Source organism: Vigna unguiculata, chromosome 8 (genome assembly GCF_037176805.1).
Source record: "Vigna unguiculata cultivar grain cowpea cultivar isolate G323 ecotype 2 chromosome 8, ASM3717680v1, whole genome shotgun sequence".
In the NCBI taxonomy this organism is placed as follows: Eukaryota; Viridiplantae; Streptophyta; class Magnoliopsida; order Fabales; family Fabaceae; genus Vigna; species Vigna unguiculata.
The window spans coordinates 26,993,951-27,014,135 of record NC_140799.1 but is presented as its reverse complement, the minus strand read 5'-3'; the positions used below and the strand labels follow the sequence as shown (position 1 = coordinate 27,014,135).

The following is a 20,185-nucleotide window of genomic DNA, read 5'->3' as shown; positions in this document are numbered from 1 at the left end:
CGAAACTAAAGGAAGTGTCACATAAAGATAACATAATAACGTAGTCCTGGAGTTTAAAACTTAACTCCTTACAACCCAAGGCACACTACGATGCCCGAAAGGAAACTAGTTGAAAAGTTTAACATAATGTATATAAATCAAAGGACGGACAAGTACATGGGTCATAGCCCTAAAGAAAAGCCCATTAAGAAAAAATAAAGTCCAGCTCATGTAGACTATGCAGCGAAATCATCCCTCCTCTATTGACCACGAGTACCTCTCACATCTGCTCCCATCAATAAATTGATGATCATCGTAAAGGTAGAAGAACAACATACAAAGCAATCAAACAAGCAAAGGATAACCTAGAGCCAACAAGATTTTTATCATACAATCAAATATACCTTCACAGTCCAATATACATATATCATCCACGCATGTTATGACCTTTCAATCAATACACTAAGACTCTACTTGACTCATCCAGATACATATAACCTAGTCGGATTCAGCGGATGCTTGCACTTGTGGTGGATACCTCTGCTCACCCCCGAGCTATGTGTTACAAGTGTTACAATGAATCAATTCACTCACACACTAGGTTAACCCTTAATGAGTTTCAGGCCTCCTGCTACTCTCACCACAGGAGTCAGTCCGCTCTAAGTGAGACTAACTGACTCCTTAGAGTGTCAGGATGCAATCCTTACCTTGAATCCTTACCAAGTTATATAGATGTGGCACCACCATGGATACCCACTAACAGGGGCCATGGAATTACATCCCGACTATTGAAGCATGACCCTAAAATCCCACCTAGAGATTTCCAAGGAATTACGCATTGACACTAACCAAACATACCAGACCAAACAAGAAGGGTTTATCACACATACGCATATACATCACATACCAGCTCCTTATAATTTGCCTCTTTCGTTTCTTTCCCAGTGGTTCCATACCCATTCATTACTCTCAAATAATAGTTGTGGAATTTCATCTCATGCTAATACCATGCCACTTTAACACCAACCATCTCATTTGCTTCACATGCCGAGATCATGCAATCATATCAATCCAATTTATAATTGTTCCTGCAGAGAACAAACAAGATATGTTACACACAAGCATTACCTTACTCTGGTCCGCCATCTCCTCAGTAGGCTTCCTCCTGGTTGATACATGTCGCTCATGGGTATCTCGGTGTGATCGGTTTGGACCCGAGAGGGGTTACCTGCAGAAGGGACTTTGAAGCTCAAGTCAGCAAAATCTCTAAGAAAGTCGAATATGGTGATTAGGGAAGTAATAAATATGTACCTTTAATTCGTAGGGTCCATGCATATTTATAGATTATTAATTATGTTTGGTTACGTCATGGGCTGGGCCCCTTTTTGGGCTGTAGGTGGGCCTGGGCCCTACTCCAGGCCCTTAGTTCAATTATTGTGGGCTTGATGAATCTTATAGAAATGTTATAGTTTTGCCAAGTCCTTGGTTAGTTTCCTAGAGTTAACGGCCTAGGCCGGTTACTCTTTAGCGGCCTAGGCCACTATTGTTGTTTTGGTTTGTTTGATTAATGTTGCTCCTTAGCGGTTTAGTCTGGGTACCTTAGCATGTGTATGGTAATTGTTATTATTTACATCCTTGGTAGTTACATGGACGGGTTTTCTGGTTATTATTCAGCTAGGTCGGTTAGGTGTGGTACACCAGTCCCCCAGCCTTTGCCGATATAGTTATGTCGGTAAAGGATAACAAGTCTTTGTCATTTTTGGGCAGGTTGGCTAGGTGTGGTACACCAGTCTCCCAGCCTTTAAATGTGATGAACAGTGTTAAGGCTAATGATGTGAAAAGGTTTGTAGCAGGTGAAAGGGTGTCAGAGGTCTAATCAAAAAGGGTTTTTGCGCTGTCATTTCTGGTGCTCACGACCTTTGGTGTGCCTTGTGACGATTGGTATGGGTTGTGACTTTTGGTGGGAAGAAGTTGTGGCGTTTGGAATTCATGCTTATAAATGCGGATTTCGCGAAGAGTTTGCTTTTGTTGGATCATTTGTGAGGATTTCAAAATCAGAGACTTGCGTGCGTTAGAACTGTCCAATTAGTCCCTTGTTTCTGCCGACATCTTTCAAAAAAGGTATGTCTAGTAGTAGTGATATTGTGTCATTGTCTTCGTCAAGTAGTGGGAGTATGCAATCGAGGGAGAGTGTAGGTAGGTGTCTTGAGGAGGAAAGTACCAGTCCAGTAGTTGTGGTGGGGAGGATCCCGATGGAGATAGTAACCGTGATGAGGGAAGATCCTCCCGAAGAGATAGCAGAAAGTAGCTGACCGGCTAAGGCCGGTTATGACTGGGTAGCGGCTGATGTTCGAAACCAGTCGTCATTGTTCCGGTGGTCTCGCCTGCTAAAGTCGTGGCTGAACTGTACCCCCATTATCGCGAAGGGCGTGGACCGTGGTATCATGTCATTAGAACGAGTGAGCGCTATTGAGTGCGTCTGCCATGGCCAAGAAGGAGCTGTCGAAAAAAAAATTTACATGTATATGTGTAACTTTTCTCAATTACATGTGAGGTTACCGCTAGATGATGTTACCATGGGGGTGCTCCGCCAGCTAAACATGGCGCGTACTCAGCTACATCCGAATAGTTAGGCTTACCTGCAGGCCTTTCGTGTTATGTGTCAGTCGTTGTACCTACGACCGTCTCCTCATGCGTTTTTATACTTTTATGACACGAGACCTCGACAATTGACTACTTGGCTATCCTTGGTGAGCAGGCCAAGCATTAGCAGATTGGACGCGTTTTCACAGTCATTCAAGCACTTCAAGGATGGGTATTTCAAAGTTGTGGTGAAGGAGGGGGGAAGTCGCATTTCCTTAATGTAGATGGGAGTACAAAATTCCCTTTTAGTTGGACGGGTAGCCCTTCTCGATATAAGGATATGAGTACCGATGAGTTGTCGGCGGCGGATAGGGAGGTGGTAGAGGTGCTGATGAAGTTTACTGATAAACTGCCCACTAAGGGCTTAGTTAGGGTTTATAATTCAGTTCATCCAATTATTGATATTGAAGGTATCTGTTTGTGACTTAAACTGTCTTGATGTTTCTAAGTTAAACTAATTGAACTTTGGTGTATTCGTGTAGGACATATGCCTCAAGCTGGAAAGAAGAACTTGACCCTTTTTCAAGCACTGAGGAAGGAGAAGGCCGTGAAGGCGAAGGCAGCTAGGAATACTGAGGTCCCAAACTTACAAGAATCATTGGTGGAGGTGCATGTTCATGGCGGCACCAAAAGGATGGCCGAGTTGCCAACTAGGCCTGGTAAGGGCAAAGATGTGGAGAAGGTAAGGGTCGCCTTGTTGGGGCAAGGGTCATCTAGTGGTGCTAAAGGACCGGAAGCTGGTCTGATACAGTTGCTAGAGACGGCCGTCGGGAAAGACATCACAATTAACATGCCAGAGATACTGATTAATTCTATCGACAGTATGGAGTCGGACCACTTGGTGAGGACGGTGGTGGAGTTTGGGAGCAAGGCGCTAATTTTGAGTCGCCGGGTTGGATCGTTGTATCGTAGGGAGGTTAAGGAAGGGAACTGGGAAAAGCTAGAAGATTTATAAGAGAAAATTGACAAGTTTGCAAAGGAAAGAGCTGCGTGGAAAAAGGAGAGGGAAGGGTGGGAGGAAGAAAAGAAGAGATTGGGGACCTGGAAGGTTCGTTGTCTAGATTCGGAGACTAAGCTCAACGGGAGGATAGCGGACCTTGAGGTGGATTATGATGAGTTGAAGGAAAAATATGAAGGCGTGGAGGTGGAACTTGAAGATTTGAAAGGCTGCATTATTCAAGAGCACATTAACGGGTTTCAGAAAGGGGTGAGGCAGGCAGCCTTCTTCTGCCAGGATGTTGATGCAGCCGATCCAAGATTTGACGTGAACAAGGATGTGGTGGACGACCAGCTTATCAATGAGGTTGAGAGCAGCCCCGAGGAGGAGGCAGAGAAAGCAACAGCGGACGTGGAGGGTGATGACAACAAGGCGACTTAGGATATATATTTTTTATGATGTTCTATTGACAATGAATCCTAAGTCTGTAATAATTCGTACAATATTTTACCTTGCTTTTAATGTGATGAATATTGTGGATATATTTGTTATGTAGTTGTTGACGATAGCGTATGTGATAGGAACGTGTTTGTCGGATAACGTTGTTATGTATGCGATATGTTATGTTAAGTGTGTATTTACCTGGAGAAGTACCATTGATGCTTATATGAGAGTACTCGACCAAGGTCGTTTACGCGTGGTGAGGGTGGAGAACTTAAACAAATTAACATTAAGTTAAGGGTGTTCGACCCAGGCCGCTTACTTGTGGTAAGGGTGGGGAACTTAAACGAATTAACATTAAGTTAAGGGTGTTCGACCCAAGCTGCTTACTTGTGGTAAGGGTGGGAAACTTAAACGAATTAACATGAAGTTAAGGGTGTTCGACCCAGGCCGCTTACTTGTGGTAAGGGTGGGGAACTTAAACGAATTAACATTAAGTTAAGGGTGTTCGACCCAGGCCGCTTACTTGTGGTTAGGGTTGGGAACTTAAACGAATTAACATGAAGTTAAGGGTGTTCGACCCAGGCTGCTTCCTTGTGGTAAGGATGGGGAACTTAAACGAATTGACATTAACTTAAGGCTATTCGACCCAGGTCGCTTACTTGTGGTAAGGGTGGGGAACTTAAACGAATTAACATTTTGTTAAGGGTGTTCGACGCAGGCCGCTTACTTGTGGTAAGGGTGGGGAACTTAAACGAATTAACATTAAGTTAAGGGTGTTCGAATCAGACCGCTTACTTGTGATAAGGGTGGGAAACTTAAACGAATTAACATTAATTAAGCGTGTTCGACCCAAGCCGCTTACTTGTGGTAAGGGTGGGGAACTTAAACCAATTAACATTAAGTTAAGGGTCTAGGCTGCTTACTTGTGGTAAGGGTGGGGAACTTAAACGAATTAACATGAAGTTAAGGGTGTTCGACCCAGGCTGCTTACTTGTGGTAAGGATGGGGAACTTAAACGAATTGACATTAACTTAAGGGTATTCGACCCAGGCCGCTTACTTGTGGTAAGGGTGGGGAACTTAAACGAATTAACATTAAGTTAAGGGTGTTCCACCCAGGCCGCTTACTTGTGGTAAAGGTGGGGAACTTAAAAGCGTGTTAGAAGTAAGGTGAGGAGTAGTCGTGAGGTTAAGAACCCTTTATTTATTCATGAAATTTGGGGTGCCTCGTTAAACCCTCCCTGGCCAAAACCCTCCTTAGGGAAAAAAGACCAAGTGAGGGAAAAGAGTACACCCAAGGTTAAAAGTATGTGCTACAATACATGTCTTTAACTAAAGTAAAATTTGAGATGGGACACATTCCATGTATTAGGTATTTCTTCCCCCGATAATTGCTCAAGCCTGTACGCTCCTCCCCCAACATCTTCACGTATTCGGTATGGGTCGTCCCAATTGGCGGAGAACTTGACATCCTTCTTCCTTGCACTGTTGGCCATTCTCCAAACTAAGTCCCCCTTTGCGAATGATCTTGGGCATAGGTTCGCATTATATTTTCTGAGCCTCGCTGTTTGGCAGCTAAGTTGTGTATTTGGGATTTTTCTCTTAACTCGGGCAGGAGGTCGAGGTGGGTGCTCATGTTTTGATGATTTTGGACTGGGTCGTATAGTTCTCGACGTAGAGATGGTTCACCAATTTCAACTGGTATCATAGCGTCGGTGTTGTATACTAGGCTAAATAGAGATTCATTTGTTGCTGATTGAGGGGTACACTTGTAGGCCCATAGCACTTCCACTAATTCTTCTGGCCCTCGGCCCTTGGCGTTGTCCAATCGTTTACGCAATTCTACTAGTATAACCTTGTTTGCTGCCTCGGCTTGTCCATTGGTCTGTGGGTGTTCAACAGAGCTGGTTACGTGTTTGATGTCTAGGCTGGTATAAAATTTAGCAAGTTCTTTGTCTATGAACTGTCAGCCATTGTCGGTGATGATTGTATGTGGGACACCATACCGACATATAATATCCTTCCAAATGAATTATTGGACTTGTTGGGCTGTAATGGTGGCTAATGGTTTGGCTTCTATCAACTTGGTGAAGTAGTCGACGACTATTATCAAGAACTTTACTTGACCTTTGCCGGGGGAGAAAGGGCCAAGGATGTCCACTCCCCACTTTGCGAAGGGCCACGAGGATAATATAGAGTGTAGCTACTCCTGTTTTTGGTGGATGAGGTTTTCATGTTTCTGGCATGGTATGCATTTTTTGACGAAGTCGTGGTAATCTGCCTCCATGGTTGGCTAGAAGTAACCAGCGCGAAGGATTCTGGTAGTCATGGTGCGTGCACGGGAATGATAGCCGAATATGCCTTCATGTAACTCTTTAATGATGTACTGAACTTGTTCTGCAGTGATGCATTTGAGAAGTGGTTGGTCGTATCCGCGTTTGTATAGGTCATCGCCTATCATCGTGTACCTGACGACTTTAGTTATCCAACTCCTGTCAACGTTGGGTGAGGGGTTACCAGTTTGGAGGTATTGGATGTAGGGAGTTGTCCAATTGTCGACTTGGTGTTGGGTTAGGGTATGACAAGTATTTGTGATAGAGGGGGCGGATAGCGTTTGTTGCAATAGTGATCGGTGGCTGCTTTTTAACTTGGTGCTGGCTAGTTTGGACAATATGTCAGCTCTGACGTTTTCGGATCTAGGGATGTGTTGGATGCAGACTTGTTCGAAGGCGAACTGGACGACTTTTCGGACCAGGTGATAGTATTGTAGGAGGGTAGGGTATTTGATCTGGAACTCGTCATTTAAATGACCTACGATAAGCTTGGAATCAGTTTTGCACGTTAGTGACTTGACACCAACCTCGCGGGCCAAGGATAACCCGGCGAGGATGGCTTCGTACTCGGCTTGGTTGTTAGACGTCTTGAAGGCGAAATGAAGCAATTTTTCGATGAGGATATCGTTGAGTCCTTCTAGTACGATGTCGGCACTTGCCTCTTTGGGTTTGACAAACCATCAACATAAAGTGTCCATTGGTCCTTTTCAGGAGTTCGTTGGAGATCGTTGACAAAGTCTAGAAGGCATTGAGCTTTGATGGGGCCGTGAGGTTCGTAGCGGATGTTGAATTCGGATAACTCAACGGCCCAGGACAACATCCGCCCCGCAAGGTCTGGTTTCTGCAATATCTTCTTGATCGGGTAGTCGGTTTTGACGATAATGTTATGATTTTGGAAATATGAGCGTAGGCGGCGGGCTGCATGTTCCAGGGATAGGACTAATTTTTCCACCATCTGGTACCTGATTTTGGGATTTTGCAGGGTTCTGCTGACGAAGTAAACAGGATGTTGGGTGTCGCCGACATCTTGAACCAGCGCAGTGCTTACGGTGTGATCTGTGGCGGTAATATAGACCAATAAGGGTTGATGATCCGATTTATGGAGGATGGGTGGTGAGGTGAGGGTTGTTTTTAGCTTTTAGAATACTTGTTCACAATCATCATTCCACGTGAACTTGGCGGATTTTTTGAGCAGCTGAATGATGGGTTGGGTTTGTTCGGCTAGTTTGGGAAGGAAGCCGAAAATGGCAGTAAGGCGGCCTATGAGGCGTTGTACTTCTTTGACACTGGTGGGGCTTCACATTTCAATTATCGCGTTGCACTTTTCAGGGTTAGCCTCTATGCCGCGCTGGATCAGCATGAATCCAAGGAATTTACTGCGGTCGACGCCGAAAACGAATTTGTCGGGGTTGAGGCGGAGGTTGTATTGCCTTAACGCGGAGAAGACTGCTGATAGGTCCTGAGCGTGCTGGTGATGGCTTGGGGATTTGACAACCATGTCGTCAACGTATACTTCGACACATTTGCCCATTAAATGGCTGAAGACTTTGTCCATCAATCGTTGGTAGGTTGCTCCTGAGTTTTTTAGACCAAATGGCATGACCTTGTAGAAGTAGTTGGCGTGGTCTGTGATGAAGGCGGTTTTGTTCATGTCGGATACGGCCATGGAAATTTGGTTATAACCGGAGTATGCATCGAGAAAACGAAGGACTTTGTTACCGGCTACGCCGTCTACAAGTCAGTCAATATTAGGTAAGGGTAGGCGTCCCTAGGACAGGCTTTGTTAAGATCCGTGTAATCAACACACATCCGCCACTTGCCATTGGCTTTCTTGACCAGAACCACGTTAGAGAGCCAAGTGGTGTAGTGGGCTTCTTCGATAAACCCCGCATTTAGTAATTTGTCGGCCTCGGCCTTAGCCGTGAGGCGTCATTCTTCACCAAGTTTGCATTTTTTCTGGGAGACATACCGGGCCTCCTTGTAAATGGACAACTTATGGGATGCCACGTGAGGGTCAACTCCAGGTAAGTCAGCAGCTGACCAAGCAAAGAGGTTCGTGTTACTGACAAGGGTGGGTGTTAGGATGTCACGTTGTTCAGGTTCTAACCCATTACTGAGTTTGATTGTGCGGCCATTAGGGAGCTCTAGGGGGTGGTTTCTTCAACAGGTTCGAGGCGGACATCCCGGCCCACTCTGGGGTCTAGATCGTCACCAGATAAGGCGATCTCAGAGCCGGGTGGTCGCTCAATATGATTGGTTTGAAGGATGGGAAGTTGTGGGCGTAGGCTGGCCATGTAGCATTCGCGTGCAAGGCGTTGGTCGCCATGAATGGTGAGGATGTCGCCAGATGGGGAGGGGAACTTCATGGCCTGATGAGGTGTGGAGACAACAGTGCCAAGAGTGTTGGGTGAAGGGCGGCCGAGGAGGACATTATAAGATGTAGGTGCGTCGACGATAAGGAAGTGGATATGAATTGTTTTGGTTTGGGCGCCATCGCGAAAAACGATATGGAGGTCAATGTAGCCGCGGGTGAAAACTTTTTCTCCAGAAAATCCGTATATCGGTTCATTGTATAGGACCATGGCGGTGTTGGGAGTTGGAGTTTCTGATACGTAGCCCAATAGAGGATGTCGACGGAGCTGCCTTGGTCGATGAGGACTTTCTTGACTGCGTAGTTTTCGATTTCGACGATGATGACCATAGGGTCATCTTACTGGTGATCAAGGCCTTGAAAATCGTCATCTGTGAAGGTTATGGGGGGCATGCGACGTCTGTGATGAGAATGGGTGATGTGGTTGATAGATTGATATGGCGGAGGTGTCTCTTCCTGACAAAACCACCAAAGGTACAATAACCACAGCTTATCTCATGCATTTCATTTTGTAGGTATCATACATTATATAGGGTACATCATAATCAAACATTTCATTTAGCCAAATGAAGGAAACAACACAACTCGCAGCGGATCTCGCTCAAGCTAGGAGTCCTCGCTCAGGAGAGAGGAATGTCCTCGCTTAGGCGGTGGACCCTCGCTTAGGCGAGATCGCGACAGGGGCATGGGGAGGCTTTCGCATGGCTCGTTTAGGCGAGCCCTCCTCGCCTGAGCGAGACAACCCCTCGCCCAAACGTGAGGTTCCTCGCTTAGGCTAAAACAGGAGCAACAGGCCCAGGGCTCTCACGCGTCCTCGCTTAGGCGAGCGTCTCTCGCCTGAGCGAGATAGTACCTCGCTCAAAACAAGAGCTTCCGCCTGAGCGAGAGCTCGAGTGCAGCTTTGGTCTGTTCCTGCAAGTCTTGCCTAGGCGAGACAGGCTCGCTTGGGCGAGTGTGTCGAACCTCGCCATTGTTTCTCCCTACCACAATCATATCTCATACCCAAACAAAATGTCAACTAGCTCATACATCCACAGCAACATACAACTCAACCAATCACGAAACAAACACAAACAACTGCAACCACACCAACAAACAGAAGGGTTCTAGCTTCCCTAACCTGGAATAAGCTAGTTTTAAGGCCTCAACATCGAACAGCGGAGCACCACAGCTCTAGGAGAAGATTACGGAGCTGGAAAAAAGAACAGAGGGCGTCTAATACCGGAGCTCTAAAACTGCCCACGAAAATAGGGCCAAAGATTGAAAAGTATGGGTTGGGAATACTTACGTGAGCCAAAACGGGGTCAAGCTGAACGCGAAGCTGAGTATATTGTGGAACCCTAGCGGAGGAAGACGGCAGCAGCTCTAAGGAGGTGAGGGTTCTGTTTTTACGAAAAGTGAGCACAAGTTAAAGTTTGGGACAGATTAGGTCTGTTTTCCTCTTTGGGTCAACCCTAAGGCCCAATAGTTAGGGGCAGCCTTAAGAAAAAGGGGCAGATTCGTGGGCCTTACACATAATCCTTTATTGTTATTATAAAATTATTGCATAAGTTAGCTAGAACATATAATAATACAATGAACTAAATTACGTTAATACTTCTTAAAACAATTTTAATTTACACTTCTATCTTCTGTTTTTCCTTGTACCTTTTCTTATAATAGTAAAAGCGTAACATTCTTTCAAAATTTTGAGTTATATGTAATATTAAAATTGATGTTGGTGTAATATTTTAATGTTTATAACAAAATTAGCATGAGCCTAATCCGAAAAATAGAGTGTAGTGTAGCGCAATTTACTTTATATAATTTAAAGGTTCTTCAAGTCAGTTTAAAAAACATGAGTTAAATATATTTTCTGTTTTAAAATTATTGTAAAAAATTGTTCATATGACAAATAAAGTTTCATAGTACATTAAATTATAATTCTCGTATCTCTTTTATTGAAAATGATATTTTACATAATTTTCATAAGTTTAAAGATTAAATAATTTATAATTATAACTTTTTATAGGAGTTTGAAAAGGAAAACCCTATTTAACCCTAATAAAAAATCTTAACTCTTATTGGAGCGTGTCATGAAACTTTTTAACAGATAATATTCACATCCTAAAAAGTATGTTTGCATTATGAATGTGGCTCATTTTGCGACCCTGTTCAACACAGAAAAGATAAAATCACATCGAATCTACCTTTCATTGAAAAAAGAAAAGAAAAATAATGTACCTGCTTCATTAATCTTGTCTTCTACACTGTTACTACTGTTTTCACTAAAAGTGCTTAGAGCTGAAACCAAACCTCACTGCAGCAAGAATTACAATCACAAAACGGAAGAAAAAGAGAAAATTTGGAAGAGGGAATGGAAAGGTTTCCTTCTGAAGGTGTAATTTTCATTCAGTACACATAATGGAAAATGAGAGCATTTCCAAGGTATCACACTGAACTTTATAATACAATATAGATTCCAGTGAAAACCAAGGCCTGAGTTAATGCTGGTTGGAGCAATGATACAAATACATCTTGATTTTGTTTACACATATTATACATTTATTTTTTTTTTCTTTTTATCTCTTTCCTTTTATCACATCATGTAACTTATAAACTTATCATTTTTGTTCTTTCTGAAAGTATATATTAAGTGTTGATGTAGCTCTTTGTGCACATGAATCATTTTTCTTTAGGATAGGGACCCCAAAAGCACTAACTAGCACAAATTTAAGGGCAATTTGTAACAACTTTTTGTAGGACCATCTCTTGAAAAGCTAACTCGGCTGAAAGCCAGGGTTGATCTCCACCATCCCCCACTTCATTTCTTCCCCTCATTTCCCTAACGATGGCAAAATCAGATTTTGAAAGTGTTATTCTTCAAGGTTCCTCAGCCAACTTTGGAGAACAGTATGCAACAGCCTCTGCAACAGTGAGGAAGATCTTGTCTTCACCAAGCAAAGCCGCAAAATTTGATGTGTGGAGCTTGTCTATTACTATTGGCCCAGGATTTGCCAGAACAAGCTGCTCAAAATGGTGCTTTCTTTGGTAAGATATTTGTCACATGATATCATTTAGAATTGTTAGAGTAGATGGTTTCATATTACCTGAACATCTCTTTTCTGAAGACTTCTAAATAACTCTTCAAGTGCATGGATGCCGCTTGTGTCTATGTCTGTGACAGCTGCAATAGACACAGTTTGAGAACAATGATATGAAATTGTATACTTACTATAGGAAAATGTAACAAAGGAAAAAAAAATTGTGGACACTCACGTGACATCTCTACTATCAAAAATTGGATTCTTGTTTGGTAGTCTACTTTCACTTGTTCTTCCTCATCCATCAGCCATCTTAATATCCTGCAAGAGAAAACGTTAGTCATTGATTAATAAATAGGTTTCAAAATTACCAAAACAAGGAAATAGGTTGTCAGTGAAGTTATCATCATTTAAGAGTAATATTGTAAATGGTAAGAGAGAAACAATCTAATTCAGTAGAATAGTTCGATATTTGATACTGATTGTGTTATTTTCCTGGTACATCAACATTGAAACTTCATACAATAGGTAGCACGGACAATGATACGGAAACTAGACACGGAAACTTCGATATATGTAGTCTCCAAAATGTAGGACACAAGGACACAAATCTATATATTAGATCATTATGTATTTACATCGTCAAAATCATCTATAAACAAGATTAGTCAAATATAATAATCTAAATATGTTATCGTCTAACACAAAAATGAATCTAATCTACCTAATATCCAAAAAGCAAAAAAGTAGTGATTATATAAGATTTGTTCCTTATTTCTATAATCATAATAGATACTTATGTAATAAGTTTACAAGTTTGAGTTTTTTAGAAAACCATTAGATTTGTGGTTATTAACATTGTGTTGGAGTCATATCAAAATCATGTCAGAGACAGGAAAATGTCTTTGACATTTCACCAATATGTGTATCGTGTGAGTATTGTACATGTGTCGGTGTTCGATCGATACGTATCAGACATGTCCGAGCTCCATAGATATCTAGTATCAGTGGTATTTTCAGAACAATATAACAGTTCTCTGATCACTTTAGATTATTAAGACAACAATTCAGAAGTAAAAAACTGTACATGATGGATTCTTTAATTTTTGTTGAATATAAATGCCTGGATAACAGTTCTAGTCAGTTATAGCTTGAAAAGTACAAAGAAGGAACAATTTTACCTTTCTTTAACATAGTTGGAATTAGAAAAATATATTGCAGAATCAACTCTGATGATGAGTAAACCAGGAACTCTTGTGGCTTCAGGGTATTGTTGGATGTTTCTGTAGACAGTAGTCCTAGGGATCTTCCCCAGAATTGCAGTTCGTGGCCTAGTAACTTGTAATAGGATCTTTGCAAAGGATATAGAGACCTACCACAAGAACATCTAAATTAATATTACCTATCAGAAAGCACATTAACATTATGCAGCATAGGATAACTTTGTCTCAGTACTTACTGCAATTAAAAGTCCTATTTCAACTGATGCAAAAACAACCCCAAAAAATGCTCCCATGCAAGCAACAAAGTCAAACTTATCAATCTTCCATATCAAAATCGCTGCTTTATAGTCCACAAGGTTGATGACAGCAGAAATAATGATTGTAGCAAGAATGGCATTTGGAGTGTATTCGAAAAGAGGTGTGAGGAATTGCAAGGTTAAGAACACAACAACAGACATGACAATATTAGATACAGCAGTTTCGCAGCCAGCCATGTAGTTTACTGCTGACCGAGAGAAAGAACCTGTAGTTAGCAAGAGATTAGTCCATAACCTATGAAAAATTAGCATAGAATCCATGTGCATGCATTTTGTTTTCATGATTAATTATGAAACAAACTACCATAAAATTATTATTAGAGTAAATTAGACTTTATTCATTCCTTGCAGTTTCTCCTTTCCCCAAATAACCCTACCAACCTTTTTTCTTGGGTGTAGTTACTTAACCCTTACAATCTTGTTTTCTAGTCAAAAAAATTAATTTTTCAGATAACTTTTAACATTAAGACAGCAGTTTATGTTACACCACTTCTTTAGGCTGCTTTCGAACGAGGAATTTTGAAATTTCAGAGAATTTTTAAGTGTTTGAAATATGAAATTTCACATTCTTAGTTTGTATGACATTTAATTTCTACAAAATGAAAGTTTAATTTTAAATATATACTTGAGTGATTGAAATTTTAATAATAAACTTTATGAAAATAAATATTTAGTCAATTTTTAAATATATTCTAGTTAAGATATATAATGTTTAATAATTTAAAAGTACAAAGTTTGACCCTTTCTTATTTAGATGGACATTAAGAAGAGTGATGTGTACTAAAAAAACAGAAAGAAGTAAAGAGAAAAAAAAAAAAAAAAAAAAAAGAGAGAGAGAGAGAGAGAGAGGACTGGTTCAGGGAAGAAGAAAAGAGAAAAAAGAAATAGTATGGGAAATGAAAAGAGAGTTGAAGGTAAGAGTATTTCAAATTCTTTTGTTCATTTGAAGGTAGTGTTTAACATTTTACAATTTTAAGTAATCAAAACATTCATAAATTTCTACAACTTCAAATTGTTCTTAAATTTTTTTTGTCCAAACAACATATTTTACAAAAAAAAACATATTAAATTCTTTCAAAAAAACAAAGTACTCTCTTAGAAGTACCTTCTCAACCTATCCCATAAAAAGTTGTTACTTTTTTACACATTTACTCTTGGAAAGCTAAACCTTTGAAGGGGGATTAGGTTGAGAAAAAGAACTACAATGAAGAAAAAGCTAGTTATCCAGTTATACGGAATTTGAAGAGGGCTAACTGATAGCAAGAAACAATGAGGGGTATTCTGAAATAAGTAAAATACATGGAATAAAGTGTAATTTTCCCAAACAATCATACTTCTCTTCTCTCTTTTTCATCATTTTTATTGCGAATTATATGCTTATATCAGCTAAAAGAAAAGCATTATAATTTCTTTCATTAGCTGTGACCACATGCATGCTTCTTACAGCAAAGAATATATTTGAACTTACCAGTTGCCACATAACAGGAAGTGAATGAACCAACAACATTCATAGCACCTAATGCCACCATTTCTTTGTTTCCATCTAATTGATAGTCCTTCATGGAAGCAAATGTTCTTCCAATTGCTGTAGCTTCCTGATAACAAAAATGAAAGAGTTCATAACAACACATAAAACACATATAAGTAAATGGAAAAGTATTCTTCATATGAGGATAATTTTGCTTACAGTCAATGCTATCATGCCAGCCACGATGCCAATTCTGAAACCTTTCCCAAGGTAATCACCAGTAAAATAAATTTCCTTCACAGATGAAGGACTGATGCCACTCTTTATCTTTTTTACCTTCACACATCAATAGAAAAAAAAAAAGCTTTACCACTGTTGCAATTAGTTAGTCCTATCAACTTAGTACAGTTTTGAATTAGCATTTGCCTTGCTATAAAATCATTATTATCTTAGTTTTCTGCTAATGCATTTAATCATATGACCACAGGTACAATCTACCATATTTAGCATGAGAAAGGTAATATATATGTATATATGTATACTTACAATTGCAACACCATGCTTGTCTGCACGTGTTAAGTATACAAAAAGAGTAGAGAGAATAACAGATATCAACGGGGCAATTGCTGGCACCCAGAAGAATCTCGGGTTCTTCTTTCCCTGATCCATGTATCATCATAAAATAATGAGAAAATAATTTACGATCTCCATAATCTGTTTTCAGGAATATATAGCCAGATGAATTAGTGAGCTTACAATATACTTGGCAAACAGAAGAAAAGCCAGAAAAACAGCTCCAATTACTATAGTTTGCCAATTCCACTGCATTATCATAGAAACTGATCAGTTTTAGTGTTACATGCATCTTCAGTACTAACTTTTGTGTGCAGGTCTAGAGAGGAAAAGAGAAAGCATACACCATGATGGGCTGATGACAGAACTGAGTACATCACAGAGATAACATCAGTTTTCTTTGTGAATTTTTTAATCCCAAGGAAGCCCTTAAGCTGTTGAAGGGCAATCGTGATGGCAGCTCCTCCCATAAAGCCAACAATTGCAGCATGAGATAGGAAATCAATCAGAAATCCCAACCTGATCAAAAGATCCACCAATACCAAGGTGAATTAACAATAGAGAATTTCATTTGGATGATGGTGGCACTAGCACATGTACAAACATCATGTTAGGAAGAAAGTGTCATACCTTAAAACCCCAAGTGTTGCTTGAGTAATCCCCGCAAAGAAAGTGGCAGTAAAAGCAAGTCTTCGATAGTCTATTGGGTTAGCAATAGGATCTATCTCACTCTGAAGTAAAGTCCCCAACAAGAGAGAAACCACTGCCACTGGTCCTATTGCAATGTCACGAGAACTACCCATGACAGCATAAATCAGTGGTGGAACAAAGCTGGAGTCTGTAAGAGATATAAGAAAAGAAACAAAATCTCAATCCAATATCCAAAGAATAGTAAACACATAGGGAAGTTGAGCTGTTAATGAGAGATGAGTCTTACATAATCCATACTCTGGATCTAAATTTGCAAGCTTTGCATATCCAATGTCCTGTTTTCCAAGGAAAATATTACAATCCAAAACCTTCCGAATGGGCTAAGAAGTAGGCTAAGATATATCATTCTATTGTTCTTCAAAAGCTAAAAATGGCCATATTATGCCAAATTCACCTGAGGAATGCAGAGACTTGCAATAGTTAGACCAGCAATAAGATCCCCTCTAAGTTTTGTGAGATTATAGGTTCTCCCCCAGCTAAGTATGGGGAAAATGGCTTCAATGCCAAGGATGAGCTTCCGGGACTTAGTTTGATCCTTGAAGGGCCGTAGTGGATCATCTGCAAAAAATGTTTCTTTTACAGTGGATTGGAATTCCCTGAAAAGGTTTTGCCGCGGAGGAATTCCAACCTTGTGTACATATGGTTCTTGGACATTTGAAGATGACAAACTTCTCGCATGTGGCTCTTTTGTTTCAAGATTTTCATCAGTTGAACCACCCATTGAGGACATCAGCAATGACTTTCAGCTGTAACACTGGGAGAAAATTTTATATCTGAGTAATGGAACAGTTTAACCGAAGCACTGAATCCCAACAAAAATATATTGTTCATGTTGAATTCAAGACAGCCTCGTACAAGGCTACTTCAATTCTAGTAGATTTTGTTTCTGAAGCATACCATGATGCTTGCAGCTCTGGTGTTCATCCCAAAAGAATATCAGACACATAAGGTCCTCTATAGGATTTGAGGTGTGCACTTATGATAAAGTGACCTCACTAACTGAGCAATAACTTAAAAAATGTTAACCAACCTGAATTAAAGGGTGAGAATGCAGAGAGAATGGTGAAGTTGACTGGTTGAATAGTTAAAGACTTCTTCAACAAAAAGACTGCCGTGAAGCTAGTTTGGATTATATTACTTCAAGTCAAAAGTTAAGGTCAAGCTGAAACATAAAACGTACCACAATAAGGTGTGAACCAGAATCAAATGCACGTCAGTGTTATGCATGATTAAGAAAAAGAAACTAAACTAAAACATAAGAATATTAAATTCCAACCAGACAATCCATGAATGCTAATTCAGGTTCGCAGGTAACAATCAGTAGTTTGTTTCGTAAGAAGAATGGAGGAGAAGTAATATATAGTATGAGAAGGTATAACTAGCAGGTACTACAAATTAGTATAATATTATTAAATTATATGACAACTTGCAATGGCTGGTGCTTACTTAAAAACCAACGATTCCAAAAGGTAAAAAATGGAAAGAAGTTGAAATGTGGTCCTCAACAACTAGGTATACAAATAGAAGCCTTTATGTTGGTTTCCTATGTCAAACATCAATATTGGTTTAATCACAACGAAAGCGTGGGGTATATTGGGACAACAGCATGTGGGATATAAACTAATAGAATCCGACAAATCAGTTTGGAATTTAGGAAGTCGATGGTGAAAATTATTATGAGGGATAGGTGTGATTGAGAATCTTCAAATTAACTTATTTTTACATATAAAACCTTTATCAACCAAAAACTAAATGAGTCGTGTGACTCAATTAACAACACAAGCTGAGTATGTGGGAAGGACTTAAGTTGAAAAATGTGAGGAATTTTACTGTGTTAGAAATTTCACATCGACTAAAAATAAAATCATAATATCATCTTCCATACTCGTTTTGGACTAAGAATAAAATCATAATTTCATCTTCCATACTCGTTTTGTGAAGTTGAGTTAAACATAAAGAGTCTCCAACTAAGAATTAGTCTCATTATAGCTCAAAGGATCAAACTTGTGGAGATACCTCAGAATTCCACCTAAAAGGTCAAGCTCTAATTACTATGAGAACAAAAACAAAAGGTCATGAAACTGTAGATACAAAATAAGTTAACCAAAGACACATTAAATTTTAAAATTTGTTTATCTATGGACACATGATTATCAAATGTCTTCTGTTACTGTTGCTTCACAGAAGTAATAATCAAGGTTATGCTTTCAAATGTCATTCTGGAGAGAAAGAATAAAAAGGAATCAAATTCTTAAACCTTAATGAAGTTCCAGAACGCCATTGGAAATAATAAAAAAAAAATGACAAGCAGAATCATGTTTGACCGTTCAACAGAATCATCACAATCTACCATCCAATATAATAATGTGAAGTAAGATACACAATCGTTAACGTGGCGCCACAACATTAAACTTTTAGTGTTCACTTTATATAAGCACATACACACAACGGAGAGGAATTGGACACATCCTTCAATGAGAACAAGACAGAACCAAAACATGACCTTTTTTCAAACCCTCAAGAACCACTAAGTGTCTATTCAAAAATCATAACGAGTTTGAAGAATAAAGTCCAACTCAAAAACTAACCTCTCTTTCTAAACTTCTCACGCAAGCCATTGAAAGTGGAGGATCCCAATCTCACCCTGTCACAATTTCGTCGAAGCACAAAGTAAAACAAAATAGAAAAAATGACGAAAAGGGGAAAAGATATATATATTTATATGTATCTCTACACATAAAGAGAGAGTACCCGGAAACAGTTATAGCTTGGTTTTCAATTCTCCACAATCGATGGTTCTCGTGTGTCTTCACAAAAGACTCGATTTTTCTTTTGAAACTTTGAAAACCGTCGATGGAAAGTGGCACTTAAATTAAAGAAACCACGTAGCCCAATTCCTGTCCAGGTTCTATGAACATTATCTCGTTAAAGGATTTTCCTTTTTGTTCTCCAGCCAGGCCGTGTTTGGTTGCGAAAATTAAAAAAACGAAGAGAGAAAAAGGGAGCACGAAATGTGACACCATATCTTTACGAGGGAAAATTATATTGAGATTTGAATAGCTGGTTGTTTTAATGCATAAAACAGAGGAAATCTGAAAAGTTGTTGATGTTTTTAATGTTTATAAATGTCGAACGTAGGTGAAGTAGAAACCGATGTGGAGTTCAGAGTTAGAGGCACACACTTGTTTGTAGGCTGTGGAGGTAACCATAATTGAAAAGTCAAAAGTGCAAAAGAGTCTTCCTTTGTTTTGCGTACGTTTGGTGATGCTTCTTTGGGTTTCGCGGGTGGCCCTACACGTGCAACACTCTAGGAAAATGCTGAATGAAGCCGCTTTCACGATCACATTCATTCTGCTTCCACTTTGCAAGGAGATTATTTTTTTTCTACGTAATGTAGTAAAATACTATGCTTTTATTTATATTTCTCTATATATGGATCGGATTTATCAACTCATATCTAATTTCATAAACAAGGATTTCAATCGACTTATATTGGGATCTCCTACATTAATTTTACAACAATTCATATCAACATTCGGAGATGAACTGTTGAGACTTTTAAGTGTATTAAGATAGTACCATTAAGTTAATAGTTCAAAATTTAATCTTGAAGTTTTTGTGAATTAATAGAGAAGATATATATATATATATATATATATATATATATATATATATATATAATTATATAATTTTTTTAAGGTGTATTAACAAACCGATAATTGAGGAATAAGGGTGATTTTAAACTCTTATTTACAACCTCACAAATAACACTAATATTTGACTTATTGCTTACTAAAATACTATTAAATTAATAATTGCATGTAATATTTATTTTGAAACTTGACATACTCGTCATAATTTTATCTTTAAAAAACATTTAATGAATTAATAGAGAGAATCTTTACAATAGGAATAATCAAAATGATAAGAAACTAATATAATTAGGAAGAATCACCACTAAATGGTAATGAAAATAGAACAATTGCAAATAATTTTTGCACTCCTCTACATCAATAAGATAAACTTCTACAATATTTTTGCACATAAACAATAAATAAGAGAATAACTTTTCTCAATTAATTTTACCTAAATTGATAAGAAATCTAGAAGTTAAAGAAAGAAATAAAAAATATTATAATAAAGATAAATTTATTTTATTTCAAA

The 20,185-nt window shown here is 39.2% G+C and overlaps 1 protein-coding gene across 1 annotated transcript; it reads right to left on the bottom strand.

Annotated features, from left to right (window-relative positions):
- Nucleotides 1-10,839: 10,839 nt before the first annotated feature.
- LOC114193223 (sulfate transporter 1.3) lies at nucleotides 10,840-16,751 on the bottom strand. Its single transcript, XM_028082945.2, has 13 exons — nucleotides 16,416-16,751; nucleotides 16,248-16,296; nucleotides 15,941-16,148; nucleotides 15,655-15,829; nucleotides 15,494-15,559; nucleotides 15,284-15,397; nucleotides 14,957-15,073; nucleotides 14,738-14,864; nucleotides 13,189-13,475; nucleotides 12,911-13,101; nucleotides 11,965-12,050; nucleotides 11,796-11,872; nucleotides 10,840-11,712 (listed from the first exon to the last, which is right to left on the bottom strand). Exons 1-13 carry the CDS (start codon nucleotides 16,749-16,751, stop codon nucleotides 11,569-11,571), a joined length of 1,977 nt encoding a protein of 658 aa, XP_027938746.1. The 3' UTR covers nucleotides 10,840-11,568.
- Nucleotides 16,752-20,185: the final 3,434 nt, after the last annotated feature.

Coding starts and splice junctions, on each gene's coding strand:
- LOC114193223 (XM_028082945.2), bottom strand. CDS start 16,751: ATGTCCTCAATGGGTGGTTCAACTGATGAAAATCTTGAAACAAAAGAG. Junction 15,560..15,654: donor TGTCATCAGCCCATCATGGT/GTATGCTTTCTC, acceptor ATGATAATGCAG/TGGAATTGGCAAACTATAGT. Junction 15,398..15,493: donor TTCTGTTTGCCAAGTATATT/GTAAGCTCACTA, acceptor TACATGGATCAG/GGAAAGAAGAACCCGAGATT.